General features: G+C 37.4%; 1 protein-coding gene across 4 annotated transcripts in view; it reads right to left on the reverse strand.

The window, feature by feature from the left end:
• Positions 1 to 3265: 3265 nt before the first annotated feature.
• LOC101875339 (period circadian regulator 2) overlaps positions 3266 to 23906 on the reverse strand; it is a 49627-nt gene continuing 28986 nt past the window's right edge. For 2 of the 4 annotated variants that reach the window (XM_034063725.1, XM_034063724.1), the window contains exons 11-24: positions 19682 to 19788; positions 18935 to 19088; positions 18418 to 18526; positions 17863 to 17994; positions 16288 to 16384; positions 15698 to 15854; positions 15495 to 15616; positions 14947 to 15120; positions 14427 to 14687; positions 12199 to 13046; positions 9690 to 9876; positions 8632 to 8824; positions 6857 to 7007; positions 3266 to 5761 (exon numbers count right to left, since the gene is read on the reverse strand). In XM_034063725.1, coding sequence (XP_033919616.1) covers positions 5612 to 5761; positions 6857 to 7007; positions 8632 to 8824; positions 9690 to 9876; positions 12199 to 13046; positions 14427 to 14687; positions 14947 to 15120; positions 15495 to 15616; positions 15698 to 15854; positions 16288 to 16384; positions 17863 to 17994; positions 18418 to 18526; positions 18935 to 19088; positions 19682 to 19788 — 2842 coding nt within the window. In that variant the 3' untranslated portion in view covers positions 3266 to 5611. Of the gene's footprint in view, positions 5762 to 6856; positions 7008 to 8631; positions 8825 to 9689; positions 9877 to 9968; positions 10867 to 12198; positions 13047 to 14426; positions 14688 to 14946; positions 15121 to 15494; positions 15617 to 15697; positions 15855 to 16287; positions 16385 to 17862; positions 17995 to 18417; positions 18527 to 18934; positions 19089 to 19681; positions 19789 to 23906 lie in introns of those variants that run through there. The other 2 variants (XR_004549680.1, XM_034063726.1) reach the window with 2 other exon arrangements.

Below are 23906 nucleotides of genomic sequence, written 5' to 3' on the forward strand. Positions count from 1 at the left end.
TGGAGTTTGCTTTTCAAGAGACACCAAAATCTGGTGTCTGGACACACCACTTTGGTTTGACTCCATTTCTGAACATTACTTCTAGGGTCCAGAGACATACAGAGACTGTGTTAATTCAGGAACACAGCTTGGCAGAGAACCCAGGGAAACAAAGCCCCCACGGGATTGGGCTCTGCAAACAAAAGCTCCAAGCATCACTTTTTCCTCTGTCCTCCCATATTTTTTCTCTTTGTTCTTTTTCTCTAGATTTAGGGCAACTCCAGCCTTTCCTGTTTTGACAACTTTCTCGTCTGTTATGGCCACAGCTCACAGAGGCAGATTTAACCCTGTGCCTTCCTTTAGTGTTTTGACAACTCCTGTCTCCATTCAACTAAACTGTTCCTAAAGGCCCAAATATTCACATGACTCAATACTCATTTTCATGCTTTCTCAAGGTCTCCCTCTGATGAGGATCTACTACAGCTCACCTAGAGAAAGAGAAAACACTGTTTTGCTGTTGATAAAGCTATTTTAATCTAAGACATAGTGGTAAGCAATTTCAAGGAAGAGACAGTGTCCTTTGGAATTGTGTTGTTACCCTCTTCCTCCAGTTCTTTCAGGAAAGTTACAAACTAGAGTGCAACAACCCAAATGTTTCCAGAGCAGCAAACTGTCACCTGCTATATATAGCCCAGGTATCTCAGCTCAGACCCAGACTAATCTAACAGGCTTAGAGGTATAGCAACACACAATGCTTGGAAGGCTGTGGATACCTTTCATTACAGGAATTCATTCTCAATAAGGTTTGGCAATCAGCTTCTAGTCATTACTGTAAAGTCTGCGAGGCTTGGAGAAGGCTCTTAGCATCCATACTACTGGGAACAGACCTGCAGGACAAATAATACCGACTTTTCTCTCACTCCCAGGCAAAAACTCCCCAAATTCTATATCTTAGGAATTTTAAAAGTCCTCTTTGGAACTGCTTGAATGAGCAAGTTAGACTGTACAAACTACCTACACCTCCATTTACAAACCCTTCTTAAAACATATTAGAGGCAGTTCTGGACTTCCTGACCTAATTTACTGCAGGCTCATTCCAACTCATAAAGGATTTACATTACAGTAGCCAAGATATCTTGACCCTCCTCTGCCTTATTCAGTTTATTCCCTCAGAAGACTCTATGGGCAGCACCACTCTTCAACAGCTTCCTGAGCTTTTGAGCCCCTTGACCCTGTTAAAAACATTCAAAAAGACTCTACCTGTGAAGCTGCTGTTGTCAGCCTAATGAGCAAAATTTAACACCATAACCTTCACAAGCCTATGAAGGCTAAATTAGGTGACAAGGCAGTTGTAAATCACTTCATCAAACTAATTCTGTCACTAAGTGCAACCTGCAAAGCTGTTTACAGTATGCAGTCCAGTTCCATTTGTACCATTCTGCTGGGAAACCAATTCAAGACTATAAAGGGTTCAATCACATTAGGATACAGTCACCTTTATTTTGCTAATTTGTTAGCTAATAGAGTATCATACTTCTTTAAAAAAACAAACAGATTTTCCGTAAAAACCCAAACCAGAAATCCCAGAAATTTCCATTCTTTTCATTTAAGACTTAAGCATCACTCATAATGGCAGAGTACATACAGGGAAGGAATTTTAGGTGGACTGATAGGACTGACAAAACAACCTTCTTTCCAAGTGCTTTCATAATCAGGCCTTTACAGTTGATCTCCTTTAAATTCACTGCTCAGGCAATGCAAAGTAATTATGAAAAGAATACTAAATACACTGCCTGACTACATCTAAAGCTTTAGGAGCCTGCAAAGAAGTTTGGCAACCATCTTTTTATATACACACAGCTAAAGACACAGGCAGAGCTCCCTGGTTCTTTACATGATATAGGAATCCTTCGTTGTTGCCACGTGATTTCAGCAGTTGAAAATTTCACGTGTTAAACGCACTAAAAGCTGATGCTTTTCAAGAATCCATTTCCCTTTTCCAAGCAGAAAGTTTACACTTGCATTCCCTGTCATCGGGCCAATGGCTCTTCATTACAAATGTTATCCTCGTTATTTGAAATTCAAGCTACAGTTCCTTACATCAAGCAACATCACAGCAAACTCAACAGCCTCAAAATACAAGAATCTGAATAGAGGAAAAAAGGTGGCAAAGCTGCCAAATATGATTGCAGGACACCAGTGACACCTAGGGGCTACTGAAATGGGAGAAACTTGGTGACAAAGCCTGTTCCCAATAGTCCTGCAGTCAGCCATTATGCTGAGGTGCTGATAGAAGGCATGTCACACCAAGGAGGAGCACATGAACACCTGAAGCCACATTTCTTAGTCTTATTTACATTTACAATTGCAAAAATAACCAGAAGCAGAACTGTGAAAAATTATCAGGTAATTTATTGTGGCAGCAGCACTGCAGTTCTCCTAACATTATAGATCCATTGTCAGAACTTGCATCCAAATGCTAGCCCAATGCCTTCTCTCAGCTGCGGATACCTTGTGTACATGCACAGCTCTGAGGTGTAGTTCTGTAAACTGTTTCATCAACACATCTCTCCTCTGCATGTTTAGCTAAGCAAGGAACAAAGGTGCTATTAGGACACAAGCATTTTCAGGCTCATGTATTTAGGGCCTGTCAGAAGACTTCAAACAGACCTGGATGATGTGTTGAAGCAGCATGCTTTAAAATTGTATGTCTCGGCAACAGAGGACACAAAACTACAATTCTACCCTTGGCGTGAAGGTAATTCACCTGTGTGGTGAACTGCTTTGTGGTCCAGAAACATCTTCATTTTGCTGCTCACAGAAATATCTGGATTCCTGATGACATGACCAAACTAGGGTTTGCATTACTTGTTCTGGTTTACAAAACCAGAAACCACTTATGGCATGGAGAAAAAGACCTAATGAGAATCTCACCCTCAGTACACCCTACAGTGGAAGGGTGCTCCAACACAGCATCACTGCTAAAACGACATTACTACTCAAGTGAGAAAACAGAAACTTCCCAGCCACTCACCTTCTCCACTCTTCAAAGTAGTAAACCTGTACATGTTTTCAAAACAACTAGTCAATGTAAGGATTCAGTCTTCCATCTGACCACTGAACTTACAGGTCAGACAAGCTGGCAGCGATTTTACTTCAGGACAATGCATCACAACTAACTCAGCAGCTTGCAAGTTCTTCAGTTTGAACAGTTCATATACTACCAGTCATGTATATATTTTTGCTTCTTACATGGAGTAGAGACCTCAAGAAACAAAAAGGCAACTAAAAATATATCTGTTTTATTTACCAGTTTTCTAAAAAGCAAAGTCATAAAAATTAGTCACAAGTGGCAAAACCAAAATATATTGCACAGTGTACAGAAAAACATTGTTGACATGTTGACAAAGTGTCATCACAAATAAATCATCTTACAACAGTTGGAAAAATTACAGCTTCAGAATCTTATCTATAAATGGAGGCATATAGATTTAAAGTTACAGGAAAATATTTTAATACCACCCTGTAAATGCAAACACTTTAAGGATGCAAGATTAAGTCCTTAAGTAAGCACATCCACAAAATGCTCTAAATATACTTTTCTCTTCCTTCCACTAAGTTATGGTTACAAGATGGTAATTGAAAAAGAAAAAACAAAACAACCAAAAAAACCTCAAAAAAAGAAAAAAAGAGAAATGAGAACAAATTGAAAGTAACCAAAACAAAGCCAGAAAAAAGCATGCTAAAGCAAACAGGTTCAAAGTGGTTGAGAAGTCCCTGAAAGTAATTGGTATAATTATGATGTGCTCCTTATACAAAGCTTTCATTTTTCCCAAACCCTGGTCCAATTAAAACTATTTGTGTTTACATGTAAAAATGGAATATGGTTACTATGTTGGTATAGCTGCACTGTTCCATTTTAGATTAAAACATTTAATACATTGGACTTGAACACCAACATCTGAAACTTTCTCATTCAGTTTATATTTACAGATATTTAAATTTGACCTTGCTAAGCTATTAAAGATGGGAATCAGATCTTGCTGGGTAGTGTTTCACACTACATTTGAGACACTTATGTTTTCAACTGTAGTTCTATTTGTTTCATCACAAGCTCACACTCAGCTATCTGCAGAACCTGATCCCAATGCAAATTTCCTCATGATACTGTCCAATTAATAACTAATCACTTTGCACAAATTATTTCTCCCTCTAAGTGAATACCAGTCACTTCTGCATGGTTTGGTGGTGTCAGATCTATCACCACATCATTTTTGTATGCAAAGAGAAATATTCTTATACAATGAAAATAACCTCAGATTTCAGCAAATAGAAATGTTATCTGAATAAAAAAGGAAACGCTTTCCATGTAAAATATTTTAAGACAAACATATTAAAGTTAAGTGAATTTCTCCATGTTGTTCCTTCCCAGACCTAGAGCTGACATTTAGCAGTAATGCAACTGAATGTCCACCAACCAATATACAGTTGTTCTTTTGTGTTCTCTTCCCACATCCAACACGTACAAACAGCACAAGAACATAAAGTACACATATTCAAGTCAACAATCTCAGAGGCATTAAAATTAAATCCTTGACAGCAAAGGATTTCAGCCACACTAAGTTTCAGATTATGCAATTCAAATATTGCGAAAGTCAATGCTATTCTCAAAATCACTTCTTTTTTATAAGAACTATCTCCAAATGACAAGAAACATCTAATTCTCTCTTGCCACTTGTAAGTTTGATGTTTGTTTAGCCACACACAGAAAACTGATGGCCAACCTCCTGACACAACAAATCAGAAATACAGGTTAAAGTCATACCAAGCTTTGTCTACCAGTCACTGGAGCATACATGCTCATCCTCTGTGGTCTTAGTTATTAAAATCTTTAAGCATAAAGATGTCTTGTGTATAAATTCTCAAAATGATGCTTCAAGGTAATAAACAATTCATAATATTGCAGCGTCCATTTAAATAAAAGGCTACAAAGTTGTCAGCACTCCTCTGCTCTTTTACATATTCACACGAATATTTTAATCCAAGACCATCTTACAAATTTAGTTTAACATTTCTGAGACAGAAAAAGTTCCTACATTCAAAACTATATGAAACAGAGGATGGGATCAACTGGTATGAGAAGGGCAAGTGTGAATTAATTTGCTTGAATGTTATTTCTTCTACGACACTGGACCACTTCAAGTATTAAGAACGATGCTAAAGAGCCACTAAGCAAAACTGCTAGAACAACTTTTAGCGTTGAATCATTACCAAAAAGAGATTTGAAGACCTGTTTGTATGTAAGGGGATTTTCAGTACTCATTAACCCACTCTACAAAAAACAGTAGGCATCAATGAAGGTTTCTGTAGTTTGTAAAGAAATACTTGAGGCATGTAAGTGCAAAATACCAGTTTGTCTTTTTTAAAGAAAAGCTATACCATCTTCAACGATGTCCTTACTGGGAAGAGACTGCCACCATTTAAAAAGAGATTCATTCACAAATGACTCTTCTAGAGCATGAAAAACACATTTGATTTATGATATAGATTCATCTTGCTGGGAACAAGATTAAAACCAGTATGGATCATCACTGTAGTTTTGGAGCAGCTTTGAAAACAACAGGCTCAAAGGCTATGTTTGTTCTTCAGTGACTTGACTCAGGGAAACCAAGTTGTTTTCCCCGCTGTCTTCAATCATCTCATTGAGGTCCATTTCATGGATTTCTTCATCATATGATGTATAAAAATTGCTCTGTATATTGTCCTCACAAAAAATACATTCCTATAAAAGAAAAAGTTACAGAAACATCTATAAATCACAAAGAAAAAAACCCCTTTGCAAACAACTGTTCATTTACATTTGATCCCTGATTCCAAGGGAACATTTACATCCATGCTACAATTATCAGATACATTCCTTTTTCCAGCTTTCTCCCACACAGTCATTTTATAACATATAATGATCAATACAAGTACTTGAGAACTCTACTGGAAGCAGTTATATCATAGATCCCTTACAATGCTGACATTTTCCATGCATTTCCAGTCACCTTTTCCACCATCTGATTGCTTAACCCTGCAGTAATACGTTCATGTCAGTTACAGTGCGTAATAGACTGAAGCAACTGTAGGCTTACACAAGCTGCATCCTGAAGTATTAATGTTGCAGTAACATTAACATCAGGATTAGGATTCCACTGCAACTGTAACACTGACTTTTGATATAGTCATGTGCAAAGAGAGCCTCTGCATTTGATAATGTATGTCCAAAAAAGCTACAAGTCATGGAAAGCTTAGGGAGAGGAGAATGCAACCAGGTACTGGTGTGTGACTAAGTAAAATTACGCAGACAACAAATAAAAGTGCAAGGATGCTGTGGTTTTTTTTTTTTGTTTTGTTGGGGCTTTTTCCTTTGTTGCTTTTCAAGACATTAATCCACTTAGAGAATCAAGGCAAGAGATGATCCTGTGGGAGAGAAAAGCCTGATCCTGATGGAAAAAAGGAACAGTGTACTCCCGTTAATTCTGGGCTTTCTAGAAAGCAATGGGCATCAATTTCTGCACATAAAATAGAGATTTTTACATAGTAAAGTTTCTGGCTGTGTTGGTAAAAGATTTCAAACAGAGGAAAAGAAATTAAAAAACAGGACAGAACTTTCTTATACTCTATTCATCTCTGCTTGTAATTTCCCATTGGAAAGATGTCTTATGGTAAATTGAATCAAGCCAGAAACCACTGCATGGAAGTCTGGATGAATTTTTTAATCTGTCTAGTTGACCAAGCTTTCATAGAAACAGGAATGGAAAAGTCTGACATAGGCAGTTAATAACGTAAGCACTATTGTACATGCAGAAGTAACTAACTCATTTAAACTTACGAAATTAGCAACAGTTTTTGGCAGTCCACCTTGCTGGATCCATGGATGAACTTCTATCAGCTCTCTTTTTTGTTCTTCTGTAAACTTTGGCTGCAGTTTCTGCATTTGCTTTAATTTCTGCTTATCTTCTTTTAAAACTGTTTCCAAATCTCTAAAATAAAATGTATTTAGACATTGAGCTTCAGTTTCTGGGGTTTATGTCTATATAAGGCTACATAGTCAAATACTAACATTTTTAAGACATTTTTGTTCTGGATTGTTAATGTTAAAAATCTTATAAAGGAAGAAAAATAAGCATGGTTATTTCTGCAGCTTTCTGCATTTGCAGACATCTTAATGCATTTCTGATGGCTCATTGTCTTTTCAAATCCCATTAGGAAAACTTGTTTCCTTAGAGTTATTCAGGGAGTACCGCTGGTGAAACCACCAAGAATTCCAGTTTCCCCCTTCTGCATTAAGTTCCAAGTTCGTTTTCACTGGGCAGAGAACCCAAAAAAGACCATAGATGCACATATGAGATAGTTAAGCAGAAGTAGTAAGTTATGATTAAGAAGGCTACAAAGAATGGATTAAACATCAGGACTGAGAGAAAAAGGCTTAGAAAAATACTGCTCTATTTCAGTAGCCCAAGTTCTCTCTCCCCTCAGTGTCCTCCTTGATTCAAACGTAAAAGCCCACACTACTCCAAACACTTACCAGCTGTACACCTCTATAAAGGATGACAATAGAAAGATAACAAGTTCTAAGAAACCCAGTAGCATTTCTGTTCCTTACAGTATCCCTCAGAACAGCTGGCTTTACAACTTTGACATTACCCTCTGACAGCAAGCTTAACTCTTCTTATCACAATATCTTCTTATCACCACAATATCCTGGTTTATATCATGTTCTCTTTGGCAGGCTTTGATATTCTTACAGCCTGCTGGAATTCCCATCTATAGCTGTCAACCCTTAAAGCTACAAAAACTAGAAAACACTAATGTATTTTTAAAATCTAAGGAAAAATTCTAAAGTTCCTGTTTTCTTATATTTTTTCCCCATCACCCCCCTGCTTCTGTATTTTCAAAGCTTGTTTTCCTCCCCTTTCAAAGGGCCTGTCTTTATTTTGTATTGTTTTCAACATACCACTCACTGCTCCCAAAAAACACAATGAAGATGTAAAAGCATCTGCAGACTTGTCACCCCCCCTTTCTCTGTATCTGCTCATATCTACTGAAGCAGGGAACGTTTTTTAATAAACATTTTCAATCAGAAACCTTATTATTTCCACCTTCTACTTCCTTGTCCCATTAGAATGGGAATTTATGGAAAAGAACGAACATGTGGAAATTGGCAACCCGGAAACACAAGGTAGAGAAAGCAGCATGCCACTGAACATGGCATCACAGGGACAGGGATTACAGAGTTTCCGTGCTACAGATCATCATTAGACCTAAGCACACTTGCGAGGATCTAATGACTACAAGAATTTATAGGCAAGTAGTTACAAAACACTAACATAGAATAGCTTCAAAACATATACACAGTTAACTTCAACTGAACTGATTGATCTAAAAATACAGGTAAGCCCAAGCAAGTAATTTTTACTTTTTGAAAACTTCTCGTATAGTATAAAAAAAGATAAAACAGAAGCAAGAATTCTTCATGACAATCATTTAAACATTAAAACCTATTTACTTCTACTGAAACAGAGATTCATATATAGCTTGCCTTCTGAATACCCTGCTCACCCCAACACATACATAGTTCATGAAGGATTACAGTATAGAAATTACCGTGAAGGTATCTGGTAAGTCATCATAACACTGTCATCCGTGTTTGCCATCAAAAGCCATATAGGATCCTGAAGAACATACTTAATGAAGTGCTCACTTTCGTCTATCTCTGCCTTCATCTTGGTTTTATGATGGTTTTCTGAGGAATCAATACTCCCAAAGTATTTGCTGGTATGACTAGTTTCGCTACTACCTTTAAAAAGAAATTTAAGTTTACATTATAAATTGTCAAGTACATAGATAATTTGAATGCTTTTCAGAACAGAAAAGATTAAAAAAGAACTGAAAGTGTAAGTACAACCACTATTTTATTTCATTTATTTATTTAACAGAAGGAACTTCCACCCCTAGGTAATGGCATCAATAGTTTTAGAAATCAAATTCTCAAGTTAAGTCTCCATTAAATTTCAGCAGAATAACTGACTTACATTAAAAATCTGAAATCAAACATGGAATCAAACAGTATTTTCATTTTTCTATCAACCTACAGATCATCTTAATTTCTGTTTTACACAAACTTTAAAAAGATCTTATATTGTAACTCAAGTATAATAGAAAAAAATTTCATGTTGTGCAATAAAAAAAGAAATCAAGAATAAACTATGTAATGAGGATTGAAGACAATAAAGATTTTTGCATAAAGCACTTCATGTACTAGTGGTGCTTGCAACATTCAAACTCCCCTAAAAATCACACAATCATAGAATTACAGACTGGTCTGGGTTGGAAGGCACCTTGAAGCTCATCTGGTTCCATCCCCTGCTGCCCTGGGCAGGGACACCTTCCACCAGACCAAGTAGCTCCAAGCCCTCATTCAAGACCAGCCCTCTCAGTCTATTTCCATAGCAAAGATGCTCCAGCCCTCAGAGCTTCTCCATGGTCTCCTCTTTGCTCCAACAGCTCCACATCCCTCTTCTGTTGTTGCTCCCAGAGCTGGGAACAGGACTGCAGGGGGTGCCTCACCAGGGCAGGGTAGAGGGGCAGAATCCTTGTCTTCAACCTGCTGCTCACTAAGACCTGCTGGCCAAAATGCTAAGAGTATTCACTGCCAGTGTTACCTGTTCTGCTCCCTGACATGCCACAGCCATTGGATCCAGATCCCAGAGACTCAGCAGCTGCAGATACAGCACTCCCTGAAGAAGCTGAACCAGTGCCTGAACATGCATCTTCCTGCAGTAAAATGTCAAGCAGGACACTAGACATGGAGAGTTCATCGCTATTTTGAGCATCCATTGGGGACTCAGCCTAAGGATAAGAAGGAGACAGGAAAAAAGTTAAAAAACAAACAAAAAAAACCCCACACCAAAAAAAAAACCCCCAAGCCCCCCCAATGAAACCCAAACCACAAGGCTATTTCATTACTACTCATTTACATTTAGTATTAATTCATTTCACTTTATATTCTACCACGTTTATGCAGTTACTCAAAGAAAAGCAACCAACACCAACAACATATGCCAAGACCAACTAGGAATAACGAAGTAAACTGATAGGTAGACAGTGGTCGTTTCAGTAGATTGAGATTTTAAGTCAACTTCTCTTACAAATAATATATATATTATATACTATATATATATATAGTTTGTACTATATATAGTTTATATATATAAACTATATATGTAGTTTAGTGAGGAAGCAAGGAAGGTATTTGTTATTCAGTTTTTACAGCCCCTTTTGTTCTAGGCAACTTACATTTTACCCAAGCCATCTAAGATATACTAGCAGTTGTCCCTCTTATAATCTACCTGAAGGAGATTTGTATCAACAGCCCATTACTGTTACTCCTCTTAATGCAGGATGAAAAAGAAAGTATTCTCAGATGCAAGCTTTCTTGGCAAGATTATTTATTTGTATGTTTTTAAGGGAAAGAGCATTAACTACACCAATTTCTAACATAAGTAAGCAAAACATCACTGCAATTCAGTCTGAAGTATTAGAAATGAAGGTTGGCAGAACTTAACAAAGCACATAATAACGGAAAACTTTAACCTTAACACAGTCCTAAAAAAATGCCCATTGTCCAGTAAGTGATAAGGAAGATACAGGAAGTCACATTTTGCAAACTTTTAAATAGGAACTAACAGTTGAGGAAATTCAGAAGAATTTGCCAGCAAAATTGTTACTATTAAGTTTTGTTACCGAGCTTCTTTTAATCCAGCAGAGGCATCTCAGAGCATACTGCAAGTTACAGACTGTCACAGATGCACTGTTATACCACAGCACAAGTCAGAAGTCCTTTTAGAGATAAGATTTCAGACATGTTATGTTGCATGCAGAATACATCAGTCCAAACACGGCACTGCATGCATATATCCCTCAAAATTTCTCCTAAGTGGCATCATGTAACACCAGAGTGTGACAAGTTTTTGCACTGTACCAAGTTTGGAAGCTTCTTTAGACAAACATAGATATAACAGCATCAGGTTTTTTTCTATTCTCCCTTCATTTGTCCCTCTTAGGAGTCAGTATCAATAATATCCATTAAATAAATAATCTGGAAACTAACCAGGGAGAAAAGTTTAACAATGCTATTTTACCAATTACACTAGAACTCAGACATGTCTAAATTATAAGCCACCCCTTCCAGTGCCTGTTTTCCTTTTATCAGCAGCAAACCCAACTTCTGCTTTGGAACTGCATCATTAGATGCAGAGACCAGTTACAAACCACAGCACAAGAAAAGCAGGAGGAAGGAGCCAGTCTAAGAGGTTAAGGTTGCAACTCCATCCCTTCAGTGACTTTAATGGTTACAAAGAAGGTGTCTTTAGAAAGCACTATTATTAGTCTACAGATTTCTGTCATAGAAACCTTTAGTACGTATTACTCCATCGGAAGTTTGGGAAGTTTATTTGTTAAACTGATACACCAAAAATTTGAATGAGAAAGGGAATAAGAATTAAAAAATTAAAACCCTGAAGTTACCGAATAGCTTTGCATAGTTCCAGTGCACCAAACAAAACAAAAATAAAGTAACAGTTATAATAATAAACTTTATAATAAACCTTTATAATAATAACCTTTACTTTGGTTGTTTGTAAGCAAAAATGTAACGTTATCTTAAATAATACCAGCTTCTTTCAGACCACTTAGAGACTGTTTGCCCCCTCCAGACAAATTCACTAGCACAAAACTTTTTGCTAAAAATAACATGATCATGTTACTTTAAATCTATTTCAGTACTTTCCAATGTGCTAATACATATTCATACTTGATAAAAGAGAGGAACAAAACTGTTTCAGGATGTATTTCCAAGTTTTATAGTGTAACTTTAGAACAACAATAACAAGGTGACTATTTCAATGATTGGATTTCATGTTTTACTCAGTCTGCTTAAGTCTGAATTTACTAACTATAACTGTGAGTCCATCTCCTGGAATTATATCGACTGATTACTGTCTTATCATTACAAAATTGGTCCCACAAATGAAAGAATTGAAACTAATGTAGCCGAGATGGAAAAATGTAGGAGGAAACCCATTTTAGGCATCTGTACGTATTAACAATTTTGGATATGTACAAGAATATGAAGACTTGAAAAAATAACCCACAACCCATCAGTGCACTTACTGGTAAGGATCCCTTTCCACTACAGTTATCAGTTGTCATGATTTTGCCTCTGGCTCCTTCCTCACTTAAAGCTCCGTGTAAACCTGCAGGAGCTCCACTTTCAGCAGTTTTTGTGGTTTCTTCTAACTGTAGAAGATTCAGAGGAGAACTGCACCTTGACTGGAACAGAGGTGGTGAAGCCTGGTCTTGAGGACCCACAGACTGTGGAGTGCAGGAACGGGATGGCTCATTTCGTGGCTCAGTGACAGGAGCCTTTTCACTCTCTGCTGGTGGATTATAATGGAATGGCTGTGTTGGGAAAAAAGCCTGTTGTGGGAAAGGGCTGGGTGTAGCAAATGGTGGCTGTGTTGGAAATACTGTCTGTGAAGAGAAGGTGGAATGGGCAGGGAAGTTGGGTTGGTTGTGGTAAAGTGTTTGAGGTAAGTTACTGTTCACCTCTGGGTAGACATAGTTGGGGAGCACAAGAGCTACAACAGGCGTCATGAGGGGTGCAGAGAACTGGGATGGTTGTGTAGGGCAAGTATTTCCAGAGTCTGGTAACTGATTAAGACCAGAGAGTGAAGTCTCAGGAGCTGGTGGCACAGTCCCTGCTGCTGGAAAAACAGGAAGTGGATATGCAGGCATAACAGTGGGAAAAGACATTGCTGAATAGCTCGCTTGTGAAGTGTCTGATGGTGACCAAGCAGTAGTATTTAAACCTTGAAGAGGGAACCGATGGGGGAATTTAGTTCCAGAGGTTGTACTGTCAGAAGACTCCTGTGGCTTAATGCGCTTTGATTTCCTGTTCTTTCCACTTTTCTTCCAAGTCTGATCAATTCCAGAAGTGGCACTTCTTTGTCCACGGCCACCTGCAAAAAAAACCCCCAAAAGTCAGGAAGAATCCTATTTGGAATCTGATGGATTCCCTTCAGATTTGTTATCTCTAGTAGTTGCTCAAAACTGCAGTTCTGGACTTAGCCTATCTAAATGGAAGCATTTGTGGAAGGGTCAGGTTCACTTTTAACCTTCAGCACATGAGCCAAGCTAACTGGGCAATGAAAACCATGCTGACACAGCATGGAAGAAGAAAGAAGCAGTGGATCAATTCAGGCTCAAATGTGTGTCACCCAAACAGCACAAAGCTGCAAAAGAGTGGCTCCCAAAGAGGCAAACTTCTAATTACTCAAGCAATTACAATGAAAGCAATATGGGACTCCACTGTAAGCACTTTTAGAGACTTAGGGTCATGTAGATCTATAATTGAAGAGGTGAGGGGGAAATAAGGCAGAAGGAGAGAAAGTACACCAAGTAATTGCCTGAGGGGAAAGAAAAGTGTGCTATTTTCATAACCTTATTTTAGGAGAAGTCTGCACCAACCGACTCTTCCCTAGGTGAAGGCTGTCAGACGATCTGATTACAGACATGAGGAAATCCATAAAATACCTCTGGCACTAAAAGCTGCTCCAACTTTTAGTTTGTCTAAAGCTTATTTGTATAGTCTGAAAGTTTCTCAAGTATGAAGAACACAAAGGGCCTAACGTGATCCAGAACAGGTTTCCTTAATCAAGGACTTGCCTAACTATTTAAATAAAAAATGAGATAAGAACCTGCACAAAACCACTTAGCAGTGTCTGACTGCTGTTCCAAGTCAAGTCAGGACTGAAACGGGAACAAAGTCAGATCAGTATCAAGCACTTTTGAAAATGCCATACAGAGTTCTTGGTCCTAACAAGCAAAACAATTTCACTATTACAGTTAGCTTGTACCATTTCCATCCCACTGATCACATTATTAACTTAAAGGCAACCAAACAATTATTGGATTGTTTCACCAAGTACACAAGAATGTGGGAAACTGGATATACAGCAAAGGGGATGAAAACAAAACCATGAGCCTGAAAAAAAGACAGAAAAAAAAGAAAATAAAGGAATATAAGCATAGATGCAGTAAGTAAACATGCTAAAACATGTTTTTTCCATCCCTTGAAAGTAGAGGCATGACAGTATAGCAATAGTATAGCGAACAGATAAAAATCAAAACCTTAGTTACCAAAGTGTCAGGTATTACATTAAAAGCAATAATCCACTCTCGGTCTTCAAGCAAGACTTACCAGAAAAAAGTTAAAAATAGCATGCAACTGTCACTATTCACAGTGCCCCCACTGTGCGCCTAAAAATGGAAATGCCCTCTCAACAGGATTTGCTTCCTATATAAATACAGGTTTGATCACGGAAACGACATTGCCATACCCCGTTCACCAGGTCGTCCTTTTGGTTTATCATGTAAGTAGTAGTTGCAGTGGGACTGGAATATATTAAATCTCTTGATTTCTTTAAATTTATTCAAGAAGCTCTGCTCCTCTTTTTGTGTATGCACTGCAAGGACTTCCTTTGTAAGTCCCAGCTTTTTAAATTGCTCCTTTTCTTGATTTACATGCGCAGAGGTGGATGGAGGGGCAAGAAGCTGGCCATCTACAAGTTCTGCTCCACTTGGACCATCTTCTATCATTTCTACAGAAATAAGAGAAAAACATAAACTAATGTGAAGCAATCAAAGCTCTGCATCTGCATTTTTAAGCTATTGCAATTCTGATATAATTTTGCTGTAAGTTTAAGATACAAATTCTCTTCCCATTTATTCAATTTCCATTGGAACATTTTAGCAGTAAGAAAATACAAGTCACAAGCAGATACCAGCTGTTCATATGCCTGAACTTCCAACTTGCTAGCAATCATCATTTTGAAGAAACTGAAATACTAAAATCCATACCTAATTCAGGTTGTGTTTTTTTATCTCCAACATGAACAATGGTGCTACTGTAGCTGCATTGACTTGTGAGAGACACAACACTTTCAGGCTTGCCAGGTAAAGCCAAAGATGTTAAGTGAGCACCCACCACTGGGGGACCACCTGATTTACCAGATGCCTTCAACACAGCAGGATCTATTAAAAGAAATAAAGATGTCATGGTTGCAATAAATTAGCTGCCAGGCTCTTCAGCTGGTTGTTATAAGCAGCCCTACTGCAGAACCTACTTTTTACATTTGATAAAGATTCAAGTACTAAAACTCAAATCCTGCTGTATTTTGTATAGAATAAAGTAAGCTTTTGCATCCACAAACAAGATGTTAAACCAGCTATTTGCTATTTTGACTGTAGGGAAAACTTGCATGATACTAGTTAGGACACCAACATCCAACATTAAGGAAATGGCTATGAGGTCATGCCTAAGCTACACTTGTCATTATTCTGCAAGGAAGTAACATCCAACTGGCTGCTAACAAAAATATATCAAGAAAAACCTGTAATATAGATACCTCCCAAGGGCTGTATAGCAGCTGGTTTTTGTTCATGAACTCCAGAATTCAGTGAGCCAACACTTGATGAAGGTTCAGATTTTCTTTTTGCTGTACCAGGCACATTACAACTTTCCAAGTATCTAAAATACAATGATTTAACAATATTAGTATGCAAGTATTAAGTCTAGAGGTCAAGAATAATTTACACACTGTTTGCTTACCTGATGACACTGTCCAAGCAGCTAATCTGCTGGTAAGAATATACAGGTTGTTCTTTCCAAGCCAACTCTTCAGTATTTGCATTTTTAGGAGCAGCTGTTACTGAAGTATCTTTTCCCACTACATCCTTCACCTGACCACCAGGACCATTTTGTTTTTCTGTGAAAAGATACGTTGCCATTATGCAATTATGGCATTTAAATCCTTACAAATTCCTCTAAAAGCAGCAGTGAAAGTTCTCATTTATGTGTATTTCTTACCAGGTCATAAGTTAACCACTGTAAATCAAGTAGAGGTTTGTGCACTAGTAGAGCTAAGATGAGCTACAATCAAGGTACTTCATAACAACAGCTTTAGGACACACCTTAACTGTGGTTATACCATTATCAGGCATACATCACATACACCCTATTCAGACATAGCTGAACATGGTGTCCTGAAGACAGTGAAGAGACAGAGGATGATATAATTTAAATTCATAAAAATTCTCTATTTACACATTGATTAGAACTAAACTAAAGAAAATCCCCTACTATCATATTATAGAAGGAACCAGTGCAATAGACTAATAATTAACTTGCTAATATCTCACCTGGGAAAGGCTCTCTCTTATATTCCAGTTTTGCTTTATTGTCAGTGAAAATATGTTGTCCTTTATTTTTGACCTTACTGGCATCGTGGCAAACCTCCTGAAAGCAGGTCATTAAAAATGAGTTATTACTGAAGTCTGACATAAAACACCATGCATAGCAATTCCTCAGTAGGCAAAATGTAACCGTAGTTAATCTCTATCTTACAATCACTCTGATGACAAGAGAGGTCCTAATGTACACAACTGTATTGTGCAATAGCAGAACTTTGGATGAAAGAAATGTACAGGACTTGTGCACAATTACTCTGGATTCTAATACACTGCAAATAAGATTGCAGAAAAAAAAAGAAAACACTGTATCACTTGGCAAACAAAATACTGCTGCTAAGACTTAGAACTTACTGTGCTTAAAAGTTTAACTAAGCACTGACAAGATCTTACAGAATAATGCTTTAATAGTCTTCACTATCTGTGGATATAGTGAGGGAAAGAGAGGTTTCTATTTTCCTCAAAACCAAGATCTCCTTAAACATTCTTATTCTGCACAGCTCTGAAATGTAATGAGGTATCTGTTAAAGAAATCTAGAGAATTCCTTTGCTTAAGCCACTAGTGTTTAAGGACTGAAGGGCAGGAAAAGTGACCACCTTGGTAAGAGTAGTCTGCCATGGCTTATCACAGCAGCAGAAATACTGGCCTATAAGCAGTATAATGAAGTAAAGGAAAACTTTGGCTTTCAGAATTAAATACAACTCGGCGAGCTACAAGAACTTTGGGAAGAAAAATAGGAAAGCCAAAGTGACTAGAGATGTTCATGCTGATGCAGGAACTGAAAAGGAACTGCACCTCTTAAATACATTACTGTCTGTCTTTGATTTACTTTGCCTATAAAATGATTCTGTTAAGTATAGGCATAAATTTAACACTGCTGTTTTGCTCAGACTAATAGAATTTTAAGAGTTGCACCTCACTATCAGGTAAGCATAACAATGGACCAACCTATGGTAAAGTTTTAAGCTCAAAAAGAAGAATTTTATTCCATTACATTTCTTTCTTTCCATATTATACAGTGTATTTTTGCAACATGAAAAGCGGTTAACGTCAAGCTATTGCTTGGTTATGCAGGTATTACTGCATTTCTTAGTTTCATTTATTAGTTAGATAGTTCATTATGTTAATTAAATATTATTACTGCACTCTTAGTTTCATTTGGAAAACAGTAGTAATAGACTTCCCTTCCCAAAAGAAACTGCTTTCAAATACCTAGCTGGTTTTTCCAGAAACACAGCATATAACGTAACAGACATTAGAATAATTTAACACACTGTACAGGTTTAAGTTCCTTATACACACCCACTTTTACAGCTGTAACTATGCTTCAGGACCCTGAGACTTCATCAATATCAGAAATGCTTACACAGAAAGTTTTTTTCCAAGTTAAACAACAACAAAAAAAAGACCTTTTCTTCATACTTTCTTCCACCCCTAATTTGAAGGAGTTACACCAAAAGTAAAAAACACACTACTTTTACTGTAATGTAAGTGCCACCTATTTGCATAAGAAAAACCAAACCTACTGGTTTGTCCTTATGAGTCTCTTCATTATTATTTCCTGTACTGTCACTGGAGGATGCCACACTCATTAAGTGTTCATGTGAACCGTTGCTACCTAGACTTCCATAGCCACTGGATCCACTGTTGTGTACAGGCTGTTAACAACAACAACAAAAATATATATAGACACATACACACACATCTCAGTACACTAGCTTTATACATAACTGACACTGTCACCAGTAATTCTATGTGAGGAGAAAATCGTTTACTCGATATTTGGGTTGGGTTTTTTTTTTGGGGGGGGGGGGGGTTGTTGGTTGTTCTAATTGTTTATTTGTTTTGTGGTTTTTTCTGGTTTGTTTTTTTTTTGTGAGGACTCCACAGCTGCATAAATGAAAACACCAACTGAAACTTTAACATACTTTATGTTTTGTGTGGTATCCACAAGTGTAAGTAATTTCCAGGACTGTGGCCAGAAATTCCAGTACCGCAGCAGACAGCTAAACAAATGTCACAGATAAATGCCCTTTCTTCAGAGGGAAGTGAAAACACTAACTTTAAAGCACATGGTGTACCTGCAATAACAGCCGATATATTTGCTCAGTGATTTCCTGAACACTGGGATGAAGGATTCTATCCTCTGTATAGTTGGGAGCAGCAAAGACATCTTCATTTAAGGGACCCCTGCATAAATCAAATATATACCAGCTTGTTACACATACATGTATTTCAATCACAGAGACACCACTGCTTCAATTTACCATCTATATAAACAACATCTGATGTTTATTCCATTGCATCTATAACCTTTGAATCTGATAAAATACATACCTTTCATCCCTTTGAGCATCACATTCCTCTTCTGAAGCAATTTTTGACAGTATTGGAAGAGTTTGAAGGCCTTAAAATTTCTTTTTAAAACAGTTAAGGTATCTCAAACCCAAATTTAAAAAGGAAGAAATTTGTATGTATGATTTTACCCTCTTCCCTGAAAATTCCTTATTTCTTCCTTATGGATCACTATGTAAACCCAAAGGGAGGGAAAATACTAAGATTAAACAACCTTGAAGCTCAAACAGTTTGTTGACTTACGTCCTAACTTTGTGTCTTCCAATAATAAATGAAACTTTTCGACTCCAAGGGTTGATGAAACTGGACCAGCTCGTGTCCATGGTTATGTAGTCTCCATTTCTAGTGCAAAACCTGATTGGCGAGTAGTCAAAAGGCTGTCCTCCATACTGAAGTACTGTAATGAAGGATTCGAATAGAAATTTCAGATTTAATATTTGCACAGATTCAGTTATTTACAATAAATTGCAGGAGGAAGCTGATATTTGAAGGAAAAAGCACCAGATCGGTCTATACATTTAGAAATGCGGGGCTATGAGAATAAGCAGACCTTCAAACTTAGGGGACTATGTCAAGAAAATCACCTTCAGAACACAAGAAGCTAAAGATGACTGAAGAAACAGCTTTACATTTCCCAAGTTTATCAAATCAACATTGCCAGAACAGCTCTTATTTTCTAATCTATGAAATAAGAAAGACTATAATTGAAAGCATGAAAACTTCTATCATTACATTCTGAAGAAGATTTTCTTTATGAAATCCTCATTTACAGTCAATGCAGACACACATGTTTCGTATCAAACAAAATTAAGTGGCTTCTCATTTTCATCTATTTGCATTAAACATCAAGTTGTAAAGAATTCAGGCTTTTCTTGCAAAAAAATAATGATAGCAAAAATTAGTTTTCATTTCCTAATTGCTGAGGTCTTTGTAGTCATTATTTTATAGCTTCTAGACTGAAAAAATTTGCCACAGTAATGTATTACATACTTTTTTTGTGAATTGCTAGCATTAAGGGTCTGTCATTTGGGTGAAGATGCACCAAGACTGGTGTTCCTATTAAGTCCTGAGGTAGGTATCCCAACAGAGGTACTGCTCTGAGGAAAGAAAAACAAAGAAAAACATAAGCAATCAAATGGAATAATGTATATTTAATAGTTCAGATGATTCCATTTTAAGGAGTTTTTTTGCTCTTTTTCTTATTAAGGGAATGAATAAATTTCAGTTTAAATTGGTAAAACAGCAGTGCCAACTTATCAGCAATAGTACTCTTAGAACAAGGGATGTTTGGTTTGTTTGTGGGGTGGGTTTTTTCATAACTGAATGTAACAATGTAGTAAGATCAAACCAAGGAGTCTGCTACAGCAATTGTGTCCTTCCTATGCTGCCTAGCTCTAGAGGATAAGTACCCCAGTTTTAAAAGAGCATTAATAAAGTTCAATTTCATAAAGCTCTCATAAAGGTAAACAGTACTCCAATCAATGGGCTGCAAGCCAAGGCTAAGTACCACAGGACTGCTATAGCTGAACTAGCAACAGGGTCTTTTTCTTGAGTCTTAAGTCAGATTTCTCATAGGCAGGCTGAGAATCCAGCTCATAAAGGAGCTGCAAGGAAGCAAACTTACGAATTAGAGAATTAGAAGTATTCCTGCAATTATCAAAGGCCAGTTACACTGATGTGAAAGACTAGTTTATGTGATTAAATAATTTTCACTGATCACTTAAACCATTCATATGAAGGAGAAGGAGTGAAAGTTCATGAAAGAGCTGTCTGCACCTTACTCTGAAAGCTACACGCCAAAAATACGCTCTGGAACAAAGATAATGGATTAAGTCAATACTACTCTGTAATGTTTGAGAAGTTGCTAGATTCCAACAAGTAATCTTGTAAACCCAAAACACTCCACCTTTCTTCCAGTCCCATTCACTGACAAAGGCCCAAGAGCATAAAGACACTCAGGTATCTTAATACCTTGAATGAAGAACTCAGATCCTGTATCTGTGGTACACTGCAGCTGAGTTGTGCTGCAACTCAAAAGCATTGGAGGACAAAGGCCTTCCATGTTGCACTTCCAATAACCCACTGGAACTAGATCAGTTCCCCAAAACACTAAACATACGCTGCCAGCAAAGAGGCAGAGATACTCAGGGGAAAATGAGGATATAGCAACTAATGCCTTATTATTGAAGCAATTAATTAAATAATGACTACTTAAGTCTTGTGGATCACCTCAAGTAGCAAATTTACAAAGCTGAAACTGGCATGAAACTCACCAAAACTTTCATTTAAATACACTGCCAAGTTCAAAACATGTGAGAAAAGTTGTGCCCCTAGAGGAGTTTAAAATACTGATCAACTCTGAATGACTTCAGTTAGGACTTCACCACCAAACTTTACAAGAGCAAAAGAAAATAGAAGGTTTTGTTTGACATGGTTCCTATTCTTTGCCACCTGCTTTATGACAGCCTGGCTAACTCCGCATTTGTTTGCAAAAGAACACTTACCCTAAAAAGGGCCAAATTTTAAACCTGGTTATAAAGATTTATGCAAATTCAGTCATTTATATGGGGAAAAACCACACATTTTAAAATTTATATATATTTATATGCCGCACAATAAAACCATGGGCAACGGCCCCAGAATGCAGCCTGGAAAGCTTATGCTGGATGTCAGGAAAAGATTTTTAACTGAGTAGTACAACTTAGGAACAGTTTCCCATACAGATGGTGCAATCCTTGGAGATTTCCAAGCATTACTCAGACAAGGTCACTGCTGACCTAACCTTAAACTGGGCAACAGCTTAATTTTAAGCAAAAGAATAGCACAGAGACCTCCAGCAGTCCCTCCCAGACAGTATTTCTGTGATTGTATAATGCGGTAATGGAGAATAGTTACATTTTTATCTACTAAAGGCAGTATTTCAGCATCATTGTTTCCTCATAATGAGTAATTAAAAATAATTCAGAGTTTAGGCTAATGAACTCATTTTATGACTGCAAATGCACATATGGCATAAGAATTGCTGATGAGGACAGGCAGCAGTTTTAGTTTGCATTTTATAGTATGTTTAAATGATAATTAAAGTGTCAAAACAACATGAATAAGAAGTCTCTCTATATTTTTATTACAAGTTAAATGGGAAGCAGCTTTAAATTCATTTACCAAGATCACTCCATTGTGAACTATACAAAACTTCTTATACACTTCAAGTGTCAAACACATTTAAAGGACAAATATCTATAGGAATGATCTGTTTAATTTCAAAAAAGGATTTATTTTTGCTTAACATATTCTGTGCAGAAATCCACTTGCTGAGTTAGGACAAACAGGCATTTTTCCAACCCATGAGCACATATTGATTACAAAATTAACTTGATTTTATGCAACTCAGACAACAGCTTCAATGCTGTATTGTGAAACAAATCTCACTCAACAGCAGGTGTTCAGTCATATTTTTAAATATTAAACTCTGCTTTCTCTAAGAATCTAATGTTTTGTCTATTCCACACAGCCCTGGAGAGCTCACGAATAAACTGCATATGCATATCTTGGTAAACATTTATCTGGCTGCCAATGCACTCAGGAGTTAAAAGCAACATCAACTACAGATCAATAAATGAAGGAAAGTCCTAATATGAGACCAATATCTAATTGACCCTCACAGTAAGTGTTCAAAAATGGCATTTGAGAAAAGATGCTAACACCAGACTAACAGTAAAGAAGCTTCCATAGTAGCCACTGAGAAGGGATTTACCATATTTGCTCCACCAAAGCCCAAGAATAAGGGCAAAGCTCTCCACTGAGTCATTTTGCCATTTCTGTTAAATGAGTACTGGAAAGAAATGAACTGGGGGTGCATGGAAAAAGGGAAGCTTTACATTGTGCCATTAGCCTATTTGAAAATATACATCCACCCTGCAAAGTCACAGTTGGCTTGGAGCATGTGTTGCAATGAGGGGAAGAGAAAAGAATGTGAAGAGGACAAAACTATATCCAAGTAAGTAGTTATTTTGTCAATTTAAGCTGTTTAGAGAGACTGTATAAATCATACCATGAAGAAACAGCTTGTCAGCATTGCATTGGCTTCTATACTCCAGGAACTGCTCACACTAAGACATAATGCCTGTGCACGTTAGCCAAAAATAGCTGTACCTTAGAGTCCAAACTTATCCTCACTGATCAGCCATTGAAGATTACTAATGAAGACAAAAATAGCTACCTTTTCCAATTCTTGTTCAATAAAACGCATGCCCGCTGCAGTCATACTGATGTACCTGACCTCCTGCAGATAAACTGTCTCAGAATCCGGAGTAATCTTTTTTACCTTATTGACTGCAGCTTAGCTAAACTTCACAATAACCTCCTTTCTCCCAACCCTTCTTTCTTTTGCTGCAGTTCAAGGTTTTGCCAAGAACAGCACGTATCTTCAGAACAAGAAGATTCTCCCTCAAAAGGTACCACAGAAATCCATACTGTCCATCCTACTGCTACTCTGCCTACAGGCATCCTTCCCATCTGGACCTACAAACAAAATGTTAGCCTTCTTAGAATGCTTATAAACAAGTGGAGTGGGTGAAATCTCAGAAGTCAGATGTTACTATTGCAGCCAACTTAGTTTTCACTAAGGATTTAAGAAATCAAAATTACTTCTCACAGTACAACAGAAATGATCATGAAGAAAATCTTAAGTAAAACTAGGGAAGAGAAATAAAGGGAAAAGGAAGAGAAAGAAAGGGAAGAGGTAGCTTGGGTTTTTAACTAGGGAACAAGTGAATTCTTGTCTTCAAACACTATAATATTTCAAGTACACCCCTGTCCTTAAAAGCTTGTTGAGATTACTGTCTCCTTCTCAGACAAGTACATTATGAATTCTGAAGGAGTATCTTCTGTCCTTTCCATAAACCTCATTTCTGCCACCCAAATGTCCTCCGAAAGCCCCCAGTCAAAAGCAATCCAGAAGACTAAAGGAGAGGTTGCTTTACAGCTTAGTTTCCTGAGCCTCTCTGTATGCCTTATAATCCAGGCAGCATATTTGGTGCTACTCTGAAGTGTGAACACTTACCCTAAGCAGCTCCCCTGATTGTCAAAGCAATGAGAAGCCTTCAGCCAGCAGAATGTGGGCAGGTTTTGCATACAGACAACAGCAAGAACTATGAAGACGGCAGTCTGAACTGAGAACACATACTCTCTCTTTTTTAATTATTTTTATTTAAGA

Source organism: Melopsittacus undulatus, chromosome 6 (genome assembly GCF_012275295.1).
Source record: "Melopsittacus undulatus isolate bMelUnd1 chromosome 6, bMelUnd1.mat.Z, whole genome shotgun sequence".
NCBI classification, from domain to species: domain Eukaryota; kingdom Metazoa; phylum Chordata; class Aves; order Psittaciformes; family Psittaculidae; genus Melopsittacus; species Melopsittacus undulatus.